At 53.7% G+C, this 26826-nt stretch overlaps 1 protein-coding gene across 5 annotated transcripts in view; it reads right to left on the minus strand.

Moving 5' to 3' along the window:
• ABR (ABR activator of RhoGEF and GTPase) overlaps positions 1-26826 on the minus strand; it is a 168719-nt gene that overhangs the window by 18252 nt on the left and 123641 nt on the right. For 4 of the 5 annotated variants that reach the window (XM_036906235.2, XM_036906236.2, XM_036906237.2 and 1 more), the window contains 7 exons: positions 25884-26049; positions 22661-22783; positions 22222-22297; positions 21662-21766; positions 20595-20669; positions 17347-17444; positions 16839-16970 (listed from right to left, as the gene is read on the minus strand). In XM_036906235.2, the coding sequence (XP_036762130.1) occupies positions 16839-16970; positions 17347-17444; positions 20595-20669; positions 21662-21766; positions 22222-22297; positions 22661-22783; positions 25884-26049 (775 nt within the window). Of the gene's footprint in view, positions 1-3461; positions 3846-16838; positions 16971-17346; positions 17445-20594; positions 20670-21661; positions 21767-22221; positions 22298-22660; positions 22784-25883; positions 26050-26826 lie in introns of those variants that run through there. The other variant, XM_036906239.2, reaches the window with a different exon arrangement.

Consider the following 26826-nt stretch of genomic DNA (forward strand, 5'->3'; position numbering starts at 1 on the left):
CAGGGGTGTGAGTGGGTGTGTGAATAGCAAAGACATGAAGCAGGTCCCATCCCTTCAGCAAATAAGGTGGAGGGAACAGGGCTGGGGAGAAAGGGGGCAGGATAGATGTCTACTGCAAAAGGTTCCAAGACCTTTATTGATGCCCAGAGCCTAATTATGGAATAAAGGAGCCTAAGACAAATCTGTACCTTATATAGCCCAGCACCCTGTGCCCTAAAAGCCTAGAACAGCCGGTGAATGGCTGAGGGAGCCTTGGGGATGTGTACATGGCTTGCACAACTGATGCTACCTCTTAGGAAGAACTGTCACATTAAATGAGAGACCCTGGGAGCAGCTAGAAACTGTCCTGTGGTCACAATCAAGAAGGCAAAGAAAGGGACCCTCCCGAGCCCTAAGGTTCTTCAGACAAGTGGTCCAAAGGGGGCTTCGATCCCGTCCCTCCTTGGGTAACACCTCTGATCCTCCCTAGAGGTAGAGGGGAACAAATCCCATCACAGAGCAGGAGGACTGTCTCTGGGGCTCAGCAGGAAGTACACTTCATTTCACCCTGCTGGCCTTCAGGAAGAAAGGCTTCTTGAGAGAAACTCCTTGTCGGCAGGGAATCCTTAAACCCACACGGCGGTCCCTCAAAGCAAAGATGTCACCAGGAACCATTCTCAGCTCTCCCTTGGGCCTGGCCGTTCAGCCTGGGTTCCCGCCTCTGGCTGGTCTCCAGCTGGTCTGGCTAGGACATCTTTTCCTTAGTTGAAGGGCACTAGCAGGAGCTTAGATTCTACCCCTGCTTTTCCTCCTCCCCACCCAGGAAACATGTTTCTGGCCCTGCCTTTGCCTCAATGGGGCCCTCCTAGCCTCTCAATGGCTACCACAAGTGACCCCACTAAAACCTTTGGACATTTCAGTGGGTAGGAAATGGGATTCCTCTCCCTCCAAAGTGCAACTTAAGGATCTAGAAGCAGGCAGGATGGGAGAAAGGGCAGGCATTGAGCCAAGTCTCCTTGAGTGTGATTTGAACCTGCCGCCCCCAATCCACAAAAAAAAAAGGAAAAGGAAAGTAGAAATGCAAAGTTAAGTGCTAAGAGCACTGGCAGAACCCACAAACCCAAATGCCGTGTGTCTTTTCTGCTAAATGCTTGCACAACAAACCAACGGCCAAGTCGGAGGCTGGAATGAAGCTTCAGCCCCACAACTCTTCCTTGGGGACAAGAACCCCCGCCATAGCCCCCCGGGACCCAAACGAGAGCCCATGAGTGGTCCCTGCCACCACTCTTCCAGCAGCTGCGGACTCCCAGGGCCAGAGCCCCCACAGATCACTACTGGGCCTTTTCCTTTTGAACAGACTCTTCAGCCCCTGCACAGGGTTCCCAGATGATTTTACCTGCACCCACTTCCAGCCTTAATGAATAATTAAATGGGAACATGAGGGCCACAGGTGTCTCAGGCACCCACAGCATCAAATCCTTAGGGAAAAGTTAGTTTGGAATTAATTGACCCCTCCTGCCAGGCTGGGCTGTACCAGGCACCCTTCCCCCACTCAACCTAAGCTGCTGCCTGATCCCAGCCCTTCCTCCTAGCAGAGAGCCTGCTGCACTGAAAAAAACAGGTCAATGCAGCTGTTGAAGGAAGGGAAGTGGGCAGGGGTCCTGGTGCCACAAGCCTGCCTGTTCACCCACCAGCCTGGGCACAGCAAGGCAGGCACAACAGTGTAAATGAATGTCCCTCTGTCACCAATGGTGCAGACCCTTGTGTCTGTGACATGGGCATACTTTGTCACACAGCAGGGACCAGGGGACTGAATTACCCACCACACAGTGCATCCCAGCACCAGAGCCACCCTGAGGTTGCACTGATGCCAATCAGCTCTGCAGCTCAGCGCCTGGCTGGCCTGCCACCCTTGCCCAGAGGGCACTATCAGACACACCAGAGGCAAAGCAGGCTGAAGAATTCCTTAAGTGGCTTCTAGGGAAGGAACTGAAAGTCTGTAATTTCAGGGTTTAAAAATTGTCCCCTATCTGCCAAGTACCTCCCAAAGGGGCAGGTAACTGAGAGTTTGGTTGGCATGGGGCCAGGAGCCTGCTGAGTCAGTTTCTTGCCAGCCTCAGGTCTGGGACGGACCGCGAGCTTTGGGCTGGGGTCAGCTGGCCTCAGCAGGGGCTCGGAGTGGGGCTCAGGAAGGAAGCGGCTCCATGCTGCCGGGCACAGAGAGCTGCCTCAGCACACAGGGGCTCTGGTAGCAGCCTGAGGCCAGCAGAGCTCTGCGGGCCTGGTCCCTGGAGAGGCTGAATGTGACACAGGGGCCAATGCAGGGCAGCTCAAGTTGCTGCCCTGCCCAGTACTTTCGAGGACTGATGTCACCTCTGGGAGGTTAAATAAGCCCCACTGGCAAGGGATGAAACTAGACAAGGAGCCAACAGGCCCAAGATCATTTCCTTTGGCAGGTGCCAGAAGCCTTTATGCGGGCTGGCAGTGAGTACTTGTGCAAGGCCCCCCCTTCGGAGCTACAGGAGGGCTTGTAAACCCCATTAGTCACACAGACTACCCAGAGCCTTCCTTATCACTACCTTGAAGAATGTGGCCAGCTAGGACAGGCACCCTGCAACACCCTGCTTAGGCAGTTAATTTGGTCTGCAGTTATCAGGCACCTACTGTGTACTGGTTTCTGGTCTGGCTCTTCCTCAGACTCCTGATGTCAGGGCCCAAGGCCAGCACTGAGGCAGCCTGCCCAGCTGCAGGACAGTCAGCTTCTATCTCTGACTTTTAATCCCCACCCAGGTCTGGGGCTGAAGGTAGGATGGGCAGTCTACCCTGGCACAGCTTGGTCTGAACTGCCCACTGGGTCAGGAAACCCCTGGCACACTGACTGAGTTGCCTGGTGCCTAGCTGGCACTGGGCCACCAGTCATCGCGTGGTCCCTAAAGAGGCAGCCTACGGCCCCGAGACTCAGCAGGACCACTGCCTCCCTACAACCTTCCCCTTCCTCCCCGGTGGGAAAGGATGCCCACACCCCACACAGAGAAGGCTCACATGGCCAGTGGTGTTGCTGGGCTTCTGCCAGTGTCCCCTAGCAAAGGGGCAACCAGCCATGTCCACTGGATCCCGGAGGTCAGGGCCTGGGCATCGTCGGGGACAGTGAGCCCCAGAGCCCCTTGCCTAGTCTGTTCATACTCCTGCCAGTATAGATTCAGAAAGGAGCCAGGCAGTCCTCTCTCAGAGGATATACCCTCCCTGCCCCCCAACTTCCCTGAGACAGGGACAGATGCAGAGAAAGCAGCCAGGGTCGGAGGTGCCGGTAGCAACCGCATTATCAACAAATTAAGGCCGTTAAGCAGCCCCACACACATACCCCAGCCTCTGTCCCAAGACTCCACGATCGGGTAGGGGCTGTAACGGAGCTCCAAAAGTGAGGGGGTGGGGAGGCGGCCCCCCAGCCCACCCACTCCGACCCAATTCGTCCCCGCTAGCACCTTTTGACGGAGCAGCTTGCTGCGCACTCGGCCCCAAAGCCGGGCGCCCGTGTTGGGGGGTCGCTTGCTCCCTGGCTCCTCCAGCTGATCCAGGCAGCAGCGCTCCAGGGGCTCGCACACTGCCTTCAGGCTGCAGTCGGGTTGGGGCAGGACGTCGGTCATGCCGGCGGCCGCGGTGGAGCCCGCGCCGACGACTACCCGGCCTGCGGGGCCAGCTCCGGGGCGCGGAGAGGCACGGGCAGCGCTGGCCGCCGGGCTCAGCGGGAGCCGGCGCGGAGAGGGCAGCGCGCGCGGCGCTCAGGCCCCAGCCTGCCGGGGATGTTACTAGAGCTGGGCAGGGAAGCGCATGGCGCGAGGCTCCGCGTCCTCCTCCCCGGACACGGAGTGCCTGCGCCACAGACCGCCCCAGGCAGCGCTCGGGGACCCGCCCCCACCGAAGGAAGTGACTCAAAGGAGGCGCTGGGGGCTGCCCCCTCCAAAAAACCCGACCTCCGGTTTTAACTCTTGGCAGACTAGGAATCCTCCTCACCGCCCCTGCCTCCCTCCCTCCCCGCCCCTACTAAATAAAGTTTGACAAGCAGCTAAACACACAGTCCAGTCCTTTCCTCTCTAAGTCCCTGGTTAACCCCTTCACCACCAAGCTGCTCCCTGGGGGCCTGCACTGTCTGGGGGAAGGCAGGAGTTCTGGCCCACAACAGCTGCCCTTGTCCTCACAAAGGACCTGCACTGCCCTGGAGTCCTGCTTCCCCTACTCCCAACTTCTGCCCCAACAAGCCTCTCTCCATGCCACCCTGGTGACAGGGCCAGACATGTGTGGACTGTCTTCACCAACTTCCTCTTGGGAATGTAAGGCATAAAGAACTCTAATGGGGCAGCTGCCTGGGCTTTAGTGGCCCCAGAGGGAACCGGCCACTGTGAGCCCTCTCCAGGAACAGGAGCAAAGGATGGCACTGATTACAGATACGCAGCAAGAGGTACTCCTCTGAAGGCCACTTCTAATCATGGGCCGTGCACCCCATGGCCCCTAATAGCTTGTGCCACTGGCAAAGGGGCAATTGGCCACTCTGTGCTGGGTGCCTTGGGAGACAGAGAAGTAATACCTTGCTCTTGACCCTCAAGTTGGTGAATGTTCTAGCCAGAGTGAGAGGTGACTCATTATGCCACGTAACAACATGTTAGAGGATAGTGTTTGGAGAAAAGAAAAAAGCCTGAATCCCAGATGGTCAGGGTACACAAAACCCCAGAGCATCCAGGATGTCAAACTCTGCAGAGCTAGGCAGAGGGTAGGAAGGAAACCAGTATTTTCACAGTGCCAGTCATGAGCCAAGTACCAGGCAAAGGGCTTACAGATATCTGATTGCATTTAAGTCTCACAACTTTTGTGGTGTTGGTGTTACTGTCCTAGTTTATGAGTTTTGAGGCCTGGGGCTCAGGGAGGGAAAGCTCTTGCCTGAGATCATGGGGTTGCAGCTCGGCAGCGACAGATCTCCTCTAAGGCCTCTGGTGTTCACAACCACTGGGTTTCCTAAAGTTTTGGCTGTTTCTTTGAGAGAAAGGAGAGAAAAATTCTAGCCAGAGGAATCAGGACAGGCTTCTTTGGAGGAGAAGGGGTTGGCATAGGCCCAAAGAGTTGTGGAAAAAGGCCATCCACTCCAGCTTTATGCTGCATTCCTTCAGCCAATGTACAATTGCTGGTTGTGTAACTGGCTGGTATGGTGCCGTTATAATTGCTGACCGTGGTCACCTGCAGCAAACACATGGTCAGTGCTTGGCACCACCAGCTGGTTAACTTCAGAACTGGCCCTTTGCTGGCTTTCTAAGGTTCTCTTCCCTCTATCTGGGTCACATGCCACAGGGTGCAGGTTGGGGGAATGCTGTGCAAGGTATGCTCCCCTCACTGTGTGTGGGAGAAGGGGGACAGCATAGATCCTGTTCCCAAAGCCCTATGCTTGTCTTAGGAACCCCAAGGCTCAACACTTGTCTGGGTAAGGCAAGCTCTGATTGGATAAAGGGTGGCCAACTGGTCTCCATGGTAATGTAAGTGCCTTAGCAGATGGGAAGCTGAGTTGGGAAGTTCTCCCCTTGAGATGCTCATCTTTCCCTTCCCCCCCGTGGGCTGGGGGTGCTCTCTGGGGACAGCACAGATATGCCTCTCTTCCCCAAGCCTGACTCACTCCTTCCTGGAATCAATGGTCTAGGAGCAAGCTGGGGGTTGGGGAGATGGGGTAGGGGTGTGCGGGTGCAAGACAAATGTTCCCAGCAAGTTCCTCAAAAGCAGTAGTCTGAATTCTGGTGGGCCAGCCCACCACGGAACCTTCCTCATCTTTGCTGGATGAGCTAGGCAAGCTGTCCTGGCCACCCAGGAAGAGACTGCACCCCCTCCTCCTTCTGCCTATCCCTTCCATTCAGCGACACCAGGCAGAACCTGCCTTTGGGGACATGTAAGGGCCCCCTGTCTGGATAAACAGAGCCTGGGTGGTAAGGCCCACAGGAACAGATGTCACTGCCTTTGGAATTAAAAACATTCCTAATAAACTGTCCTATCCTCCCTCATCCCCTGGCCAGGCTCCCTGCCAGAGGAACGAGAGGGCTGTCCTTAGGGAGCAGCACAGCAGGACCCTGGGCTGCACCTAGGGAAGGGTGTACACCCGGCCTGGCTAGGGCCAGCCACCCAGCTGTGACAGGCAAATTCCGGTGAAAGTGATCAGCAGCAGCACTGAAGAAAAAAGGTCAACAGGGAATATGTGCAGCCTGAGATGTGTGGGCAGGAGAGGCAGGGACTGACACCAGGGCTGCCTTGGGGACAGCTGGGGGTGGGCACAACTTCCAGGCAAACCCTCCAGCCTGTGAACACCAGGAGGAAAATTCTTTCTCAGAACCTTGAGATGAGGCTGCCGCTTCTCTGGAGTGACCTCCTTTTTCCCACTGGAATGACTTTCATCTTTCCCCCAGCCCAGACTAGAATTAGGAGTCCCTGTTCCTGTTGTCTAGCCAAATGACAGTAAGCTAGAAAAGGTGGGGGGTTCTGGGCAGCCAGCTAGACTAAGGCCACAGGCACCACAGCAAGGACAGTCTGGGAGTGAGATGCAGAGGTGAGAGCCCCGGTTGGCTACCGAGACAATCTGGGTGCTGGAGCCGGGAGCCTGAGAAGGCCTGGGATCGTGTCGAGGATGAGGACCTGGAGGGACAGGTCAGGGTCTGCCAAGAATGCTTCTGGAGCCCAGAGGAGAACAGCGTGGAGCAGAGCTGGGAGGCAAGGTGGTGTTAGCAAGGTAGGGTCTGAGGCTGGGAGGGCTGCAGAAAGGAAGCCCGCAGGGGTACCTGCCCAAAGACAGGCATAGAAATCCAGGCTGAGAGAGAACCGGCAGAGCAGGGTAGTGCCTGGGAGCCCAGAGACCAGGGCCACTGCAGAGGGGAAGGGGGCACATCACAGAGGAACTGTGAGAAGTGGGGACAGGTAAGCCCCCTTCAGAGCATGGCTCTCCTGCATTCCTACTGTGTGTCACCTGTTTCTGTACTGACCCTAATCAAAACCTGTGTGTTGGAAGGGCAGAGATCTTCAGAGATTAAGTGAGACCCACTTGCTTTTCTATCTATCCATCCATACTTTCTGAGTATCTGCCATGTTCAAGGCCTGCATAAGGCCCACGGACAGGAACATTTTGCTCAAAGTTCCTGAGCAGCCAATGGCACAACTGAACCTAAAAGCTCTATTTTCCTTCATTTACATATTCTTTCATTCATCATTGAATAGATACCCAGTGCATGCCAGGTGGGGAGAACCCTGAACAGGTCACAGTATTGAGCTGAGTCCTGGACACCCCACCACTAACCCACCCTCCAAAGCGATAATTGTCAGCAATCAGGGACTCTCAGGCGCTCCAGGCTGGACTCCCCAGCCTGGGTCCTGCTTGCTAGACAGCTGTACATGGGGTTGCAGCTCCACAGCCCAGTCGTGCCTGACTGAAGTGTGCTACGATTCTGCCATCTCCCAAGGTCTGCGCCAGTTCAGTGGGGCCAAGCATGGTGCTGTTCCCCACACAGTCTCTCCCAACTCTGCATGGCCATCCCAGACTGGTGTCTTCAGGGTGGGTGCTTGGTGGGTCCAGGTGGGCTGGAGAGGCTGGAAGAGCCCCAGAGCTTATCAATTGCCAGGAGAACTGTCCTTATGGCATGTCCTTGGCAACTCCTATGATTCTCACAGCATACTTGGTCACGGAAAAGGATGGAAAATCCACTTGAGCCTTTGGGAACATCTTGCTTATCCAAAACCCACCCAGGGACAGAGTGGGCAGAGTACGCCCACTCCATGTCCATACGCTCCTTCTCTACACAACTCGTGGCCACACCAACACCCAGACCCCCTTGGCTGCTTGCCTGCTCCTCTTCACAGGAAGGAGGTGGCATGGCTGGGGCCTCCCTGCACACAGGTGTCCAGGGCACCCTATGGTACCTCCCAGGCCATGAGCCGAAGATGTTAACAGCCTCAGGCAGAAGGGCCTGAAAGTAGGTCAGGACCCATGGAGCCCCCAAGCTTTCCTCTCCTTCTCCATTATTAAGCAGCCCTTGCTCACCCAACTCTGAGCTCCAAGGGACCAGAAGGAAGCTCCTGGGAGCCAGGGACCCAGGGCACCAGTCTGGCCTGGTCACTGTGAACTCGGCAGCCACTTTACCTTGGCTTAGTTTCCACAACTATCGAAACAGGAGCTTGGACCAGACAAATGGTCATCAGTGATTTTTTTTTTTAAAGAGGACATACTCCCCCCTTTCTTTCCAAATGAAATCTAATGTCAAAGTCTCCCAACCCCCTACTTAGATAAAAGTATACACCGAGAGCACAGACCCCTGGCTGAAGCCTTTGGTAGCACCTCCGGTCTCTCCCAGCATACCCAAGCTCTGCAGGCAGAACCTGACGAAGCCCCTGCCCTCCCCCTAAGGGGATGAGCTCAGAGCAGTTCTGGGGGGGCACTTCTCATGAGAACTGCCGTTTCTCTTGACCATGGCCATTGGAGAGGGGTAGATGTAGAAGGCAGGGAGATAAGGAGACTTTTAAATAAACTTTGAGGTCAGAGTGCTGGCCCTGAAACTCGTGCCTTCTCTCTGCTTTGGGAAAACTCTGGGCCTCTGCTCTGCTGGTGTGGGCTCCCCTTGGTGGCTTTCCAATGGGATAACCCTTAATTCAGCAAGCCAGTCAGGCTGGTGTTTTCTGGGTTACACGAAGCCAGGGCAGCTGAGCTCTTGCCTCTGAGGCTATGAGCAGGCTGCACCTGGGGGCTCGATCCTCACCCAGAACCACCACTGCCCACACCCCTCAGGGCCATGGCAAAGGCTGGGCCGGCACTGAGGCACCACGGTGGGCTCTGCAGGGAGGGAGGCCCCTCATCAGCATCCTGACTCAGGGAGGTCCCTGGCAATTCTTCTACTAAGTCCTCTTCCCAAAGGTTTTGAAAAAAAAGTCAAAAGCGGGACCACCCTAGGGATCAGTTGTTTGGATTCCTAGAGGATGACCTAGGAGGATAACCGCCTACAGGGAGGCTAGCCACTCCTGAGGGTGTGCAGTACACAGTACACCAGGAACTGTCACCTCTGTGGACTGTTTATACGCACACAGGTTAGAGAGGATGCACTCAGGTCACCGGAGGCTGCCTGACTATTAGGTGGTGGAGCTGGGATCAAACCTGGCTGAGTCAAGCTGCACCCCCCATCCCAGACCGAAGAGGAAAGCACCCCTCTTTTGGTTTGTTGAGAGGCTGGATGTTCTCAGGGCCTGAATGAATCAATCCCCAAGTGCCTTCTGGATTGGCTTCTCTGCTGATTGCTTAGCCCTGGGAGGTGGGCCTGGGGAGCGGGCACCAAGCCTGCCCACCAAGGTGGCATTCCCACGTGGAGCAGGAGGGAGACAGAGAGATTGGAGCCCCCATCTGCTTCCTATCTCATGCTTCCTGCCTCTAGAATCCGCTGGGCAGAGTCCAGGCTCCCCAAATCAGGAACACCTGGGAGATGAGGCGGCAAGCAGGGGCGAGGAGGGGCTGCAGGCGAGTCTGGGGAAGCTTTCGGCCAGCAGGGTGGGCTCTCTTGGGGATCCTGCCCCCCTTGCTTTGCCATTCTGCTGCACGTTCTCCAAGTATAACTGAGGCATCCAGATATGCCCTGAGGAATCATAGCAGGTGGGGCGCTGGGAACAAATGAGTCTGAAGCAGCTGGGGTGGGTGGGCTGAGGCAGGACTATAGCTCCAGCCACTTGGGCCCCTGAGAGGAGATGGTGTGCGAGGCAAGGAGAGCAATGCTCCTGGTGCCAACACCCCCCAGCTCCATGTGCTTCTGGGCTGACTTAGTGGGGGGATGGCAGCAGGGAAGAACCCCACGTGGGCCAGCTCTGAGAGCAGCAGGCAGGAAGGATTCATGTCATGGACTCTAGAGGCAGACACTTCCCTGGACATGCACGTCTGGCCCAGGCTGGGGGCAGGAGAGAGGCTGGAAAGTCTGTGCAGTGTCCCCAGGCAGGGAGTGGCTGAGGTGCCAGGCTGGGGGTTAGGCGCTAGGGTGGCAGAATGAAAGGGAAAGCTGTCTGGCCCACCACACAAGCCAATGCTTTCTCACTGCTGATCTCCACTCCCCAACCCCAATCCAAGTCAAGACCAGTCACTAATAGAGGCTGGGGTCCAGCTGCAGCCAGTGTCGCTTGAGGCAAGAGAGGGCGTCAGGGACCCACGTTAATGTTCCTCTGTCCTCCCACCCAAGCAGGACTGCGGGCACTTCCTGGTACCTGCCGTGAAGGACCACAGTGGCTCAGATCTACAAGGGGCTCCGGGTGAACCAGGCCAATGCCCCAGAGCCCAGACTTCCAGGGCAATAAAGCTGGCACGCATGACTCTTGCACAGAGTCAAATGGGGACAACAGACCCCTCAGGGGCCAGAGGGAAGGACCTGGGGCAAGGGAGACCTTGACTTCTGCCCTAGTAGGCTCCTGACCCATGTTCACTCCCTCACTCCATATTTCCTCATGCTCTGCGGAGTAATTGAAACCAGAAGCAGCTCCCAGCTGACAATGGCCCCTTGTTCCCGGCTCCTCATTCACTCTGGGCTCTGGGCCTGACCACACCAAGCTGAGCGCTGCTCAAGTGGGAAGAGCCGGGGTCATGGCAGAGAAGCCTCAAGCTTGCAGTGGTGAGGGCCCCAATCTGACCTCCCTGCCTACTCTGAGGCCAGTTCATCAAAGCTGGTCTGACTCCAGCATAAGAAAACAGATGGGGCTCAGTCGGCCTAAGGCCCAACCACAGGGGCCCTCTAGCTGGTGACAGCTTTTGGGAAGAGGCACTGCTTAAGAGGCTACACCCAGAATCCTGGCAGGGAGGAGAAGGCCGGTAATCCTGGACCTGCCTGCTTGGGCAAAGGGCTCTTTCCATCAGATGAGGACCGATTCTGTTCCTGGCCCTGTGCCAATGGCATCATGGACTTTCACATTGTTCTCATTAAAGCTCATCTTACAGGTGAGGAAACTGAGGCTCCGGGAGGTGTAGTAACTAATGAATGGAGAAAGCCAGGCTCTGAATCCCAGCTCTGTCTGGCTTCAAATGCTTCAACACCGGCTGAATGATTAATGTGCTGTTTTCCTTACTACATGGTGAGGTCCTGTTCATTTACTGTATCCAAGGGCCACGCCTGACACTCAGAGAGTGCACGGCAAGCAGGAAGGCATGAATAGACTAGGGAAAGCACAGATGTGCATGTCACAACTCTGACCAGCCCTTTCAGGTACATTCCATCCCTTGAGCTTCACAACAAGCTGGATGAAGGCAGAGTGGGAATGATTATTCACATTTAACAGACGAAAAGACCGAGGACCCCAGAGGTCAAGGGACACAGATGCAGTCATCTGACCCTCAGCCCAGGGCTCATCTCCCCCCATGTAAGGTAACCACATCCCACGCTGATTTCTGTAAATCACTGACTAAGCAGAGGGTAAATAACGTATCTGAGGAAAGAAGGGTCAAGGAGACAGGGATGCCTAACCTGGTGGGGGAGAAAGCCAGGGGGCAAGTGTTTGCTTCAACTGGAAGAGGCTAAAGGTGACCAGTTGTGCCCTGGGGTTGTGGGGCCTTGCTCTCCTATTACAGCTCCAGAGAGATGAGTAATTGGCATGGGGGTTGGCAGGGGAACCCTGGTTCTGGAGAGGAGAAGGAACCTATGAAATCTGCACCCTCAGAGACCAGGCTCCCCTCCTCGCTTAAAAGTAAGGAAGTCTAAGGTGGACACAACCCAAATGTCCGTTGACGGATGAATGGATAAACAAAATGTGGCATATACATTCAATGTCCTTTGGCCTTAAAAAGGAAGGATTATCCTGCCACATGCTACAACATGGGTGGACCTTAAAGACATGATGCTAAGTGAAGTAAACCAGCCACACAATTGTAGGATCCACTTTACCTAAGATCCGTGGACTAGTCTAATTCATAGAGGAATGGTGGGTGCCAAGGGTTGCGGGGAAGGGGAATGGAGAGTAACATTTAATGTGAATGGACTTTCAGTTTGGGATGATGACAAAGTTCTGGAGATGGATGGTGGTCATGGTTGCACAATAATGTGAATATACTTAATGCCTGACTTGTACACCTAAAAATTACTAAAATGGTAAATTTTATGGTACGTACACCACAGTTGAACAAAAAGTAAGAGGGTCTAGACATTGTCAGATTTGCCAGTCGGGGCTCTGTGACCATTCCCAGTCCTGAAAGCAGGGGACTGGCCTTCATGACTTCCTCCTGAGTGTCATTTATAATAGCTCTGACCCCACACAAGCTTCCAAGCAGCCAGGTCTAGAACGTCAAGGAAATAACCCCCCTTTTCCCTTCAGGCACAGGCTGCAAGCTTTGGAAGGGAAGAGGATGGAGGGTGAGGAATCCCATCAGGCTGAACTTAGCCATCAGGGTGAGGGGCACAGGGACAGCTGGAGCTTCCTTCTTGGCCTGGAACCCAGCCCCTTCCCGCCCCAGGGTCTGGAGTACTCCCATGCCCAGGGAGGGCCGCCCCCAGCAGGCTCTTGGGAAACTGAAGCTGCCTTCCACCTGGAGGGAACAGAGCTGAGGGTGGGGGGTTGTCCCTAGGCTTGTGGCTGAGCTGAAGAATGGGGGAGCAGGGCCCTGGAGGGGCTCCACTGGCTTAGATAGATCATCAGTCTTGGACCCTCTCTAGCTCGGAGTCAGTCAATGGCAGAAACTGAGCTGAGGGTTCTCAGGGAGAACTCTCCACTCTGTCCTGGCCAGTCAAACAAGGCTGGATCCTGGGAATGCGCTAATCAGCCGGTGGGTAGGGCCCAGTCTGGGACAGCACATCTGCAGCCTGGAGCAGCCTGGTTGGAAATAGACTGGGATAAACATACTCCAGAGTCCCCTGGGGCCAGGGAGCCAAAGCAGACAAAGGGGGCTCATGGCTGCAGGATCTGAAGTACTCGTCCCTTTAGTGTGGGGAAGAAACAGAGAACGACTGAGCCTGGAAGGGGAGAAATGTGGCAAGCCAGTGGGGTCTTCCACTACATTTGCAGTGACAAGGAGCAGACCCTGAGTCACAGGCCGACATCCAAGTCTGCCCCGACCCGCTGGGAGCGGTTCACCCACTCATCTGCCCAGCAGCTGACCAAGCATGACCAACCTGGGACTGGGTCCCTGACTCTGGCATTCTTGCTCAACCACCAATGAGCCAGGTGACCGTGGCTATGTCACTCACCCTTTCTGGCCTCCCTTTCCTTCTCCCCAAAAAAACAGGATTAGATTAAATGCCCTCCAGGATTCCTTCTGGCCTAAAATCCTACTGATCTTCTTGTATTCATTCCTTCAACCTCCCTCGTATTTGCTCAGGGTAGGTGAGCTCCGTAATTTCCAGGGACACTCCCTGCACATTCCTGCCCCCCTGCTCCTGGCCATGCAGGCCTTTCCCCCAGAATGCCTACCCCACTCCTTCTGCTAATCAGAACCTGCCCACTTTGCTAGAATAATACAGAGCCTTAAAATGGCAATTAATATGCTGCCCATTATGTAAAATGATTTTTATAAAGTGTATGAAATACTTTTGATAGTGTAAAAAAAAGGTCATTATAGAGACTATATACTGCCCTAGAAAAAAGGGGGTTCGTGATAATATTACATGAAAGTAGAAAAAAATGCAAAGCATGCACTGTGATTGAAACTGCGTAAAAATTTGTATACCCAAGGAAGGGAAAGGGCACAAAATAAAATAGCTGTTTGAGAGAAGTGGGAGCAGGGATGGTTTATGATTAGGCATCAAGTCTCAACTATTATTGCAATTTTCTGTTAATATAAACACTGCTTTTGGGATTTTAAAAACCCAGTGCTCTTTCAAACCCCTCACTCCACCTCCTGCTAGGAACCTCCCTAACTCCAGCCCACGATGATCTTTCCTTCTGTGAATTCCCGGGGCACTAGTTTACGTCTGACTGCCTGCAGGACAGCGGGAGACAGGGAGCACCTGCAGAGGGCAAGTCATGGGCTCTGGCTCCAGCCCTGGCTCTTTTACCTGCTGGCTGCCTGGCCTGGGACAGGTTGCTTAACCTGTTAGCTCCTCGGCTTTCTCATCTTTGAGGCTGTGAATGACCCTGCTACCCCTGGGGTGCTATGAAGATCTCCTGTGATAACAGCTGTTGGTATCAGCCTGGTGCTGGGCTCACAGCAAGCTCTCAGATGTGGGCATCATCGTCCTTATTGGCATCTTGCCTTGTTCTCTGGTGGCCTGGCATATACTGATATACTTGTCTTTCCAGTCTGGCAAATTCACTGAGGCCAGGCCCCTGCATTGCGCACACTGCAAATGCACAGGAAGTCCCCATCCCCTGGCTCTTTACCATGCACGCTCTTTCTGCTTCCCTCTGGGTACACCAGGCAGAAATGTCCCTGCCTACAGGTAAGAGGACTCAGACTAAGGAAACCTTAGGCTCACTTTACACCATGAAATAGGATGCTGGGGTAGAACATGACCCTGGCTCATTCTCCAGGCCACTAGCCATACCAGTGCCCTTCACCCAGACTGGTAGGTTCCTTGATACAGGCCTGAGCCGTAGGGACACAGCACAGAGGAGAGAGACTGGCCATCCCTGCACACTGTCTGCAGAGGCACGTGAGCCCTAGCATCCTCTTCCGTAAAATGGGGAGGAGACAACTGTTGTTCTCCTCATACAGCTGTTTGAAGGACCACCTGAGACAGGGTTTGGGAACGGGCGTGCACTGTGCTGTATACCCACGTGATGAGCATCTGTCTCTAAATGCTGTCCCGTCCTCCACCCCTGCCTGTCCCCCAGACTCCTCGCTCCCACTGCCCCATCAGGCAGACCCAGAGCAGGAGGCTCATTGTGGAGCAAACACCTGGAGCTTAGGAAATGGGGCCCTTGCTGTTCTCTGGGTGGGCTGAGCAAGAAGGGTCTTAGAAAGATGGGGTGGGGACAACAGGGCTGGGCCCGCTCCCAACTGCCTTTCCTTCAGGTTGCCTGAACATCTTCCCGGATGACCACCTTGAGCTCCATCCTTGGTGCCTGCTGAAGGGGAGCAGAACTGTGTGCCAGGGGCTGGTGCCAATTTCCTTCCTTGGAAGGAAGGGAGGTGGGAGTGAGCTGTGGGAACAGACTGTTCTGTGGCTCTGCTGGGCCTGGCCCACGTGGGAACAGCTCTGTGCAGGCTCTCTACCCAGCATGGTCATCCCCAGTGGCCCTGAGGGCAGTCACAGGGCAAGTGAGACTATACGAGGCCTGGCCCACCCTTGGCAGGGACTCCCCCAACCCCCACCCTGATCCACAGGAAGGCGGGTAAGATGGCTCCACAGCTGAGCGCCAAGGGCTGCACCAAGGGCTGCAGTCGAGGGCTGGACACTTCAAAGTCCCCCAGAGGACGCTGGCTCTGGACAGGCGGCCGCTCACAGGCCCAGGTCAGCTGGCAGCAAGAGGGTTTGTGTTTCTTTTAATATCAACTCCCAGGCATTTAACATTCCTCGAAGCTTAAACACAGAAACATTTTCCTTACCAGACTGTGCTGTCTGCTTTGCCAAACATAACCTGGCTTCCTCCCCTTCCCCCACCACCTCCATCTGCTCCTGTCTCCAAAATGTAATGATTTATGGTGTGTTTCCCTTGGGGCTTATGCGGCTGACAGAAACAAGGAGGGAAGCAACAGGGCTGAAGTCCCTGGTGGGGACAATGCCACTAAGCCCTGGAATCTGGGTTCAGGAGGGGTCAGGGCCCACGGTGCTCACTGAGTACGCTGCCCTGGACACCCCTACTTAACTCTTCAGTGACGCAGGCAGTATGGCAGCCGCTCAGGTTTGTTGACTGAGTCTGCCTTGGGGTGAGAAGGGCCTGCCCAGGAGGGTAGAGATGAGGCTCCCACTCATCCCTACAGGAAGGAGGTTTCCAGGACTGAATTAAAGAGCTCGCTTATCAGCCCCCATTTCCTAAATAATGAAGGCCTGGCTTGTAGTTGCCTGGCAGCACCGTCCCCCTGGCAACAGTGCTGAAGAACAGGTCCCACAGTGTTAGGAAGGGACATTCACAGGAACATAGAGCAACATGAGGCAGATGGCTGGCCATCACTTAATGGCACCACCCCCCCCACCGACCCCTTTCAAACACTCAGGCAAGACAGGTAGGGGGCAGGAGGCCCACACAAGTCCTCAAGAGCCACTGCCACCAAGGACAGCCAGCCAAGGGCCAGATACCAAACTCTGCAGCCTCCCCTGTGCACGGGAGAACAGACGCTTCCTGCAACAACGCACCACATAGCACCTCGCACCCAGATCACGTCAGAATGACTGTTCAGAAGCTCAGAGCACCCAGTGCCCAGGGTTCAAGCCCAGTACCAGTTCCTGTTTCCCATGATTCCACGGTCACAGAATCTACCCCCAAACCAGCCCACCTGTGTCACAAGCATGAGGCCACACAAGGTGCCAGATGGAGTGTGGATAGCTCCAGGCTGAATGCCATCCCCCGGAGCCTGCATCCCCTTGACAAGTGAATGAATAGCAGTTATCTTCAAAACTGGTAGAATGTTCCAGAGACAGGGTACAAACAATGGCCTTTTCCCTACATGCATTTACAGGGCACCAAGAAATGCAGCTGAGGCATATATACTCCTAACCTGAAGCAGGGCCTTCCTCTCCCAGCACCCACAGAACCCACCCTAAGCCAGTGCACTCCCAGCAACCCTAGCAGCAGGTAAGAGGCCAGCCTTCAGGAGCTTGCAGGGTTCCTAGGCCCTTCCAGTCCAGCAGCAAATGCTCAGGGCCTCACGCCACCTGTGGCAGACATGGCTAATCAAACACAGCCTTCATGGATACAGCCTCAAAATCCTGGTGCCCTGGCTATGTCCGGGCTCTCACCTGGATCTGCCCTTTGCCCATGATCTTGTCCACGATCTCATTGTTGTCCTTGTTGACCTTGGTCTTGTCATAGCACTTCTCATAGCACAGGATCCTCAGGGACTGAGAGCCCTCCAGCTCAATCTCAAACTCCTGGGGAAACACGGGATACTCCTGAACCTGCAGGGGCGGGACACACGGCTTCCTGGCAGGGGTGGGCTCCAACCTTGCGAGGGTGAGGAGGCAGGACCACCTCAGGAGGCATGGAAGGGCGTCCTCACTCTCTGGAGCTCCAGAGGCCTCCAAATGACTGAAGGAGTAGAGTTTGGGGTCTGAGCTGAAAACCCCATGTTTAGACACAGATGTGCAGTCAGAAGCCAAACAGGCAGGAAGTGGAGGGCTGAGGGGTCAGAGGGTCAGAGCTGGCCCAACAAACAGGCGTGGCCATCCCTAGCCACCAGGGAGTGGGGTGGGCAGGGTGGGTGGGTAGCTCAGGTGCCCTGGGGGGACACCAGCCCCCTCCACTCACCTCATCCCACTTGGGCTCAGTCGTGTCCCGGAACACTCTGGTTTTAGCTTTGCTGACAAAATAGCCAAAAGAATCCACCTCCAGGGTACAGTACAGGTCTGCACGGGGGACAGGCAGAGATGCTGGGTGAGGCCCAAGGCTCAGGAACTCAGGCGGGAAAAGGACCAGACATCTGTCCCTCCCCACATCCCCGAGGGGCAGCACTCCCCACAGCCTGTGTGCTCTGGCCCCTTCCTGTTTCTCTGCCCTCTCCTTAGATAGCACTGCCCCACCCTGCCCGCCTGCCACCAGCTCCCGCCTCAGGGCCCTTGCACAGGCAGTCCCTCTGTCCCTGTCCCATGGATTAGCTTGGCTGCATGCCAGGGCCATCACCGCCCACACTGCTCGAGGAGCCTTCTTCCCAGATTCCCGGTTCCTTGATATGGTGTCACTGGCATTTGGGGTGGGACTCTATTGAGGGCATTTGGCCTCTGGGTCACCCCCAGTCACTGTGACAACCAAAAATGCCCCTCCTCACATTCCAAAAGCTTGGTTTGTTGTTTTCTTCCTAGCACTGAACTTTGATGAAGTTCTTTTCTGTCTATATGTCTGTCTCCCTTCTCTCCATTACATCAACACCACAAAGGCCAAAGCCTTGTTTTCTCAGCCACTAGGGCACCCTTTGTACCAAGAATAGGGCTTGCACATAGTAGACACCAGTAAATACTTGTTGGGTGAAGCTCTTATGACCCCCCAGGTACTTCAGGTAACAAAGTGGTGGAAGGCTGGGGGCTGCTTTCCCCGGAGTTTCCATCTTGGACCATGGCCTTTAAGGCTGAACATCTCCTTTCTGTTGGAGACCCAACTGGTGAGATCCACCCCAGGCCCCGGGCACTCTGACACACTCCCTCTGGGCTCTGACCTTGGCAGCCTTCCCCCTCCATGGGAGCTGTCAAGGCTGTTTCCCAGGGGAATGGTGTGTGTCGGTGGGGTGGCTTGGGGCACTAGAGCCAATCCTCTGCACTGTGAATCAAGGGGCAAAGGGGCAGAGGTCAGAGGGTGGACGCAGATGTCCCTCCCAGGCCCTGGGAGTTGCCCGGCTGGGCTGTGCTCTGTCAGAAGGGCTTTCCTGCAGAAGAGAGTGTGGGTAGAGCTGCCCCCGAGTTGTCTCTAGTTGGGTGTGACACAGACTAGACATAACTGGGTATCAGAGTACACAGGGAATGGGCACAGATGAATAGGAGAACAGGGCCAGGGGCCTAAAGCCCCCCTAGCTTCTGCCAGATAGGGAGTGGGCCTGGGTGGCTGACAGGTAGAGGGACACCATTTATTGATTTTGCTGTGAGTGAACCCTCTGTTAAAGGTTAGTTCATGGGATAAAAGGAAGGGCTTTGGAGTCAGACTGGCTGGGTTTGAGTCCCAGCTCTGCACAGACCACCTGGCCCCTCTTAGTGCTTTCACTATCATGATGCCTGTACCCTAGGTCTGCCTGTGCAGGCGTAATGAGTTTACTGGGATAAGAGCCACAGTTGAAGATTCAGGGGCCTAACCCCCTCGGTCAGAATGAATGTCTGAGCGGGTTGGGCTCAGTGGACGGAGGACGTGAAGACAATCTGGAGGTAAAGAGAGATTATGTAGCAGCTCACCCCTTATCTAGCCACGCAGCCCAGTCTGGGAGGTTGGACACCTGCTCTGGAGGAGTAGGACACTTCACCCCAGTAGGCCCCCCGAGGCCTAGCCTACCCCAACCAACAGGAAGCCGAAAGAGGAAGAGTGAGACACCTGGGCACTGTGGAGGTGGGAGACCCCTGGTCCAGTTCAGTGGGCCACAGACTCGGGTGTGTAACAATGTACGGAGCTTACTAACCAGGAATATTCCTGGGCAGTGCTACCCCACACCCCAGAAGGGAGTTCCATGGGACTGGGGGGAGTCTAGGAAGCTGCCACATGTACAAGCAGCAGAGTGATGAGTTCAGTGACCCTTGGCCATATTGAGAGAAATGCTGCTCTAAAGGGAAAAGCACAGGCTTTGGAGTCAGAAGACAAGGGTCCTACTCTGCCACCTATGTAACCTGCCTGTGTGACTCTGGGAAAATGCCTTGTGCCCTCTGGGCCTCAGCTGCTCCGTGTGTCATGATGTCAGTGATCTCAGAGGGATGCCAGGAGAATCAGATACTGCACCTGAAAAGTTTTGAACACACCACAGTGTCATCCACACACTGGCCATGTCTGCATTTTCTCCAGCACCTGGGAAGGTACCAGACACACAGTAGGTGTCTGGAAACTAACTACTTCATTCGGCATTTCTGAGCTCCTATTCACCCAAGGAGACATGGTTCCTGACTGCTAAGGACTCACAGTGGGAGAGGAAGATTTTAAGTGACAAAACAATATGACAGGTGCTATAACCACAGTTTGCCTTGGGGTGACGGGACTATAAAGGGGAGGCCGGTTTACCCCAGGAACTGGGCTTCTCAGCAAATGTTTATTGGATGGCTGTTGGCAAGCCAATGTATAACCTCTGCATGTATATTACAGAGGCAGGTCAAGGGCAGACTCACCTGCCAGAGAGGAAGAGAAGGGGGTGGAAGGGGCAGGCTAATAGGAGAGGACTCAGGAGCCCTGGATGTCTGATTCTGTGTGACGTGAAATCCTTTGTCTTTCTGTGACTTGGCTGTCTCATCTGGCAAACAGAAACTATTAGCTGTCTAACTGACTCACAAATTCCTATAGGGAGAAAAATTAAATAAAAGGTGTAATCACATCATGTGAAAAACTGCACAGATTTAGGAGATGGTGATAAAGGAGGGAAAAAAAGAATGTGTGTGGCAGTGTGCCGGCGCTGCATGTACATGATGATGTTTAAGCCTGCTCTTGCATCAGTAGTACCAAGTGTGATCCCCTTTTATAGAGAAGCTGAGGCTCAGAGAGGTTTGGGGACTTGCCCAAGGTCACACAGCTTATAATTGGCAGATGGGCGGTTGGAGTCCAGGATTTCGGACACCTGGGGGTGGAGGAGGGTTTGGGAAGGGCAGACCTTGTAAACAAACGGCAGGGACAATTCCCATCAAGAGGAGCTGTTTCCTGGTCTTTGGGTGTACGCCACGCCCCACGGCTCAAGACAGCTGGCAGGGCCTCGGCCTGGGCAGAGCAGAGCAGAGCAGAGCAGAGCAGGTGGGCAGAGCTGGGGCCCATGCAATGGGCCCACAGGGACCTTCTGTAAAGGATGAACAACAATCCACCCTTTGGCTGGTGCTCGGGGCACTTACTGGCTGACTGCTTAAACCCCTTGGCAGAGTGGACGATGACGTGGAGGAAGCCGTAGAGTCCTGGAGACTCGTCGTCTGCGAGAGAGAGAAGCCCCCACAGTAGAGAGTGGTGAGAGGCTGGCTTCATCCTCCCCTCACCCCAGGCTGCTGGAGGCAGGCAGGGCTGTGACACTGTCGAAGCCTTGGTCTCACAGCACCACCTGGTGGCCATGTAGAGAAGTTTCCAGATCCCACTGCTTCCTGGAACGTCGGCTGGTGCCTCCTGCTCAGCCTGGGAGGCCACCCCACACCTTCCCTCTTGGGCCAGGGATTTCCTACTCTTCTGCAGGGGAGCTTTCCCTCCCCCTCTGAATCCTTCCTATCCCATGCTGTCCTCCTCCATGTAGCCTTTTGAAGTGAAAATTAACCAATTTAAGTCACTTTGTGCCAATGGAAGAGAGAAGGTCCAGCTCTGCCTCCTCTTTGGGACACAGGAGGCAGATGACCTCCATATGCAGAAGAGAGCTTGCTTCCAAAACCCTTTCCACAGTGTAGAGCCTTCCCAGGACCCACGGAGAGCCAGATGCCACCCACTCCAGGCCAGTTACCCACCCCAATCATGGCTCTCCCTGGCTCAAAAACCTCCCAGAGGCTCCTCTGCTTGAACAACAAACTCCCTTGCTTGGCATTCAAGGCCTTCCAAGATCTGGTGCCTGGACACTTCCAGCCTATTCCTCACACACTGTCTAAACCACCTACCCCTCCCCACCATCACTACCCTGCCCATGCCTCAGTCTTTGGCTTCATTGTCTGACTACCTCATGAACATGTTATCATCCCAGTGCACCAGGGGGCCAAATTCTTCTCTCAAGCCAGAAGGGGCTAGGGAGGAGTTCAAACTACCTAGGAACTCAGTAGGGAACAACCCCTATTCAAGCTCTCTGTGCATCTGGCAACTGAGTTGTTCCAGTACGAGCAGAGATCAACCATTTGTAGCCAAGTGTCTGGCTAGGCCCTTGTGGAAGGTCCCAGAAATGCCCTGGGACCTTGGACCTGCTGACAAGGCAACCTTGGACTTCAGATCTTACCATCTTTATTGCTGGTGACAGGAATGTTGTGTACAGTCCTAAGTTTGAAACAGGATCCTGTGAGCACCTGGAGCTCCACTGAGCTCAGGACAAAGGCCTGGAGATCTGTAGGAGGAGCCAGGAGAGGGGAACATCATCACAGGTTCACTAGGACCTGCTGCTTTTCTTTGGGGCTACAGGAGGATTTAGGGGCAGAGTTGATTACTGGAAGTAGGTTAGACTTGTAGACATTCACATGGGGACAGTCAGAGAGAAGAATGGGAGAATCTAACTGGAGAGGCTCATGAATGTGTGTATGAGAAAGTGGGTGCAAGAGAAAGAGACGGACAGTCCTAGGCTATGGGTCCAGTCCTGTTTCTAATTTACACCTTAAGCAAATCACTTCAATTCCTTGGGGTTCAATTGATCAGTAATGTCAATTAAGCATTATCTGCCCTAGTACTTAATAAGTGATGGAGAGTCAAAGAGGAGATACTGTACATGAAAGTGTATGGGAATGCAAAAAGCCCCTCATTGCCATAGACACTGTCAGGGCAGTGTAGTGTCAGGCAGGACTTTACCTTTCTTCTGTAGTTTCTGAATTGCTTCTCTCCACTCTGACCTCTCATAGTCCGAGGACAGTAGGAACAGGTAGCTCTAAAGAGAAATGAGAATCCAGTGGGGTGACCACAGTTAGGCCAAGTACATTTTTGGATTCTGGGGTCCCCACAAAGCTCCTCCTTATCCAGGTACCCCTAGGCTTGGAGAAAGAAGCAGCTGGGAGTAGGGCCTCCTTCCTGGGAAGCTTAGTGACAGGAGTGGCAGTGCCATTGATGGCCAGCAGAGGGCACTTGTTCCACACCAGTAGGGAGAGGAAGTCCAGGGAAGGAGCCATGGCAACCTCCTTGGAGTTGGGGGCCTGACTCTGATCCCCAGAAATCAGTGCCAGGAACCATAGGGAGTGGGCAGCCCTGCACTGAGGAAGGGGGCTATCTTTGTCTCATCCCCACCCTTCCTGACCTTTCCATTCCGATTGTGGATCCGAAAGGGGATTGTGGGGGAATTGAGCAGCAGCAAAAACTCATTCTCAAACATCTTCTTTTTCAGGCGCTCGATGGCTCGGCTCTGTCCTTTGTTGGCTTTCTGCAGGGGATGGAGGGTAAGGTGGTTTCCCTCACACTTATATTCCACTTGATTTTTTTTTTCTTTTTCTATGTTCTATAATGCTTTGACATCTTGGGGGCCTAGCTGGCCAGGGAGAAAACAGCCTCACCAGGGTAAGTTAATTCCTAAAATAGTAAAGGACTTCTCTGGGCGCATACCTTCCCTATGTAAAGCAACCAATCTGGAATCATACCCCCAACCACCTCCTTTATCTACCTCTCACATGTCAAGCTAATATTTCCTCTGCCCCACATAACCCAGAGCTAGGTACCAGACAACTAGAGACTACTCTTACAGCCCAGAGCCTGCTGACATTTTTCAAACTCCCCGGCCAAAGCTATTGCCCTCCCCTGCCTTCCTTTCCCAGACAATGATACAGGTTCTGGGCCGTGCCTTCCACATGCTCCTTCTGCCCCCTGACCAAACCTGGTGCTTCCCCTGTGGCCCTACACTGTACGATGTGCCCCCTTCCCTAAGGAATAAAAATCTTATTTCAGTGGCATTAGCCTCTGTGTTGTCACTCAGTCATCTCTAAATTAAATCCCGGGTACCATCAAGATGCTCTGCTTAAAAACCTCAGACTCCCTTCACGATAAAGCCCCCACTAATTCCTGGCCTGGCACATGGCGCCTCCCAAGGCTGGGCTCCAACCACGAAACCCAGCTCCCCTGCCATGGCCCCCACTCAACCCTCCACCTCGGCCTCCCGGCATTAGTCCCATTCTCTAACAAGACATTCCCACTTGGCCAGTGTCCCCTTCTCTGATATTTCAAGTTTTTATTTTATAAAGGACCCTTTCCCTTTTATTAACTGCTCTTATGCTTTGAGTCTCAGTTCTAACACCCTCTTCAAGCTCCTCAGTTAGAATTCATCTCCGCAGCATTTTTTCCCCCACTAGATTGGCAAAATTATAACAAGTGCTCACAGACAGTGTTGGGGAACAGTGACACTCACACACTGCTGTGGGGAACCTAATCAGATGCAACCTTTTCAGAGATAAATCTGGCAATTAAAAGCAGAAGCCCTCAGCTCCAGCCTTGTAGGGACAGAGAGAAATATGAGTGCAGTGATATTTACTGCAGAATTGCCTGTTAACAGTAAAGAAACCAAAAAAATCTAAATGTCCAAATACATCATTGTGCAGTCAAGCAACAGAATAGGATGCAGCTGTTAAAAAGAATCTGCTACTAAGAGCTCAAAGGTGCAGCTTTAACTGAAAAGCTGCAGTTGCAAAACTGCACGTTGTTCAGTTTCATTAAAAAAAAAAAACACTCCACCCCCACCCCATAAAAGTATTTATGAGTCTAGAAAAATACACCTCAAACTTCAACAATGGGGATGGGTGATGACCAGTTTTACACTATACATACTGCAGTATTTCTTGTTATAATATGCCAGTGTTACTTTGGTGATTAGAAAAAGAATTTGTGAGTTTAAAAAAGTATTATTAAAAGAATAAATCACTGCTTCTTCTATGACTCAGAGAACGACTCTGTGACTCTCCAGTGGCTTTCCTCGTGCTGTGTCACATGCTGTGGCCACTTCTGTCTTCTCCACGGGACAAGGAACTCTGTGAGGGCGTCTGGCAAACCCCTGCAGCCAATAGCCAGTGGAGCTCACTAAGTGCTGATTCTCACTGAGCACAAGGCCATGTCTGCACACCTGGGGCAGGAGGGAAGGGACAAAGCCTGCCAGCTCCCAGGACCGAGTGAGAAACATGCATGCAGGATGCCTCTGGGGTAGGGCTGGTGGGCAGTGCCAGGTGGGCAAAGAGGCACGACTGAGGCAGGGGCAGGGTGGGGGGCAGTCATTCAAGAGGACCCCTGTGCTTCCCTCTGGGCAGAGACACCCCCCATCAGACTCCCAGTTCCAGGACACTGCTCTGCCCCAAACATCCCTGAGTTATCAGTGTGGTCTTCCTCTCCTTCAGAGACAGATGTCCAAGCTGAACGGCCCCTTATGGGCCATCAGTCAGGTGTTCCTTGGCAACTGTTTATGAGGCATCTACTCACTATGTGTTAAGTACTAGGGACACAGACCTGAAGAAAACAGCCCCCTCACTAGAGTTCAAATACTAGCGGGGAAAACAGAAAGCAGACCGTGCCATCATAATTTAGTAGCAACAAAGCAAAGCAAAGAGGCAAAGTCAGGAACCAGTGGGAGGATATCAGGGAAGGATATCAAGGGAGGTGAGGCCTAAGCTGAGCTTGGACGGGAAAGGAAGAGAGGCCAGGCTAACCAAGCAAGCCTCTCCACACCCTCTCCATGCCCTCCTACTGGGGTGCTTTCCTCTAGCCACTGTTTCCCAGTATATGAATTTAATGCTACACATTTTCCTCCAAATAGCACCTTGGCAACGTCCCATGGGTTTTAATATGTGGTGTTCTCATTTTCACATTCTATAATTCTATACAGTTTGCAGTTTCTATTTTGATTCCCTCTTTACCCTGAAAGGTTTAACTTTCCAGGGATATAGTTAACTACATTCTGGTTGTTGATTTCTAATTCTGCTGCACTGTGGTCTGTGAACATGATCAGATGCTCTCAACTTTTTAAAAAATTTGACATTTCCTTTGCAGTCAAAGCACAATAAATGTCTGAATGTTCCAATGAGTTTGACAACAACCTCATTTCTCTGTCAGGGCACAAGCTTCTGTGTTAATTGTGATATTCGAGGCCCCTCTTTCTTTCTTTCTTTAGCTACTTGGTCTGTCAGTTTCCAAGAGGCCTCCCAGGTCCTTCTCTTGCACACACCTTGCTTTGCCTTAAGAAAGCCTGCTCCTCCTGCTTCCCTTTTCTAGTGTCTGACACGCACTGTTCTTCAGGAAGTTTTCCTAATGAACCCCATTAAGTTCTGAGCACTGGCCGCCTGGCCCTCCCCCCTCTGCTCAGGGCTAACCTGCCGTGGTCAGTCTTTCCCTGAACCTGTACATACACACTTGAGGACCCCACTTTTCCACCCTTGGCTCCCTTATCAGACTTCCTAGCCCTACAACTTCCCCTCCTTCTGCCTCTCCTGCATGTGTGGTTCAAAGAGCCCCCACTCCCTGTCCCAGCTCAGGCGCTAAGCTCTGCTCACCTCCTTCTGGATTTCACTCTTGAGGGCAGAGATCTTCATTTTCATGTCCTCCAGCTCATGGTCTGGGAAGGGGTGCACCTGGGGGCTGGCCTCAGACTCCTCAGGGGAGGGAAACACGAGGTCCGCCAGGGGAATGTACCATTTGCAGTCGTATTGCTGGTGCTTTCTGCAAACAAGCCAGAGGGAGACATGAGCCAGAGGGACCTTGGCTCTTCAAGCACAAACTGCTGGAACCAAAAACCCCCCAGGAAGGGATGTAATGAGAACTCGTCACAGGCAAGAATGATCCCTGTCTTTGAGGAGTCCGATCAGGAAACACACTCGCAAAGTAACGACAGCCAGGTTCTAGGGTCAGGCAGCGAGGGCGCTCACCTGGCCTTGACAGTCTTCTGGCCCAGTAAGACTGATGTTTTTAAACATCCCAAACCTCAAGGATAGGACTAGGAGTGGGCTCACACCTTCTGTTCCCCACCCCACACTCTCCCTTCCCTCCTAGCCTAGCTATACTCAGCTCATATTCATTATCCTTTAGGCTAGAGATGGAATCCACGTTAGTGTGAATGCCAGCCCTGATCGACAGGGGTCACACAGGGTGCTGGGTGAGGATTATAAAGCCACATCTGGACTAGTGGGAAATAGTGTCATGGCTCATTAGTAACATCTGCCATGGCAAAGGACTAAAAGCATAGGTAGGTTTGCTTATGACCGTCATCTCTGCTTCAGAATTATCTCAGATATGATCTAGTTCCAGGGAGTCAAGCCCACTACTGAAGCTCAGAATAACCTCTCCTCTCTCATCCCCTGGGATTTAGATTGGCACCTCTCATTCCTGTCCCTTGGTGTTGCATGAGCCTATGGCTTGTCTCCCTTGGACTGTAAAGTAGTATACTTGGCACGCAGTAGGTGATACGGAAGGTAGATGGAAGAATGTAGCATGAAAAGT

The sequence above is a fragment of the Manis pentadactyla genome, chromosome 4 (assembly GCF_030020395.1).
Source record: "Manis pentadactyla isolate mManPen7 chromosome 4, mManPen7.hap1, whole genome shotgun sequence".
NCBI lineage: Eukaryota > Metazoa > Chordata > Mammalia > Pholidota > Manidae > Manis > Manis pentadactyla.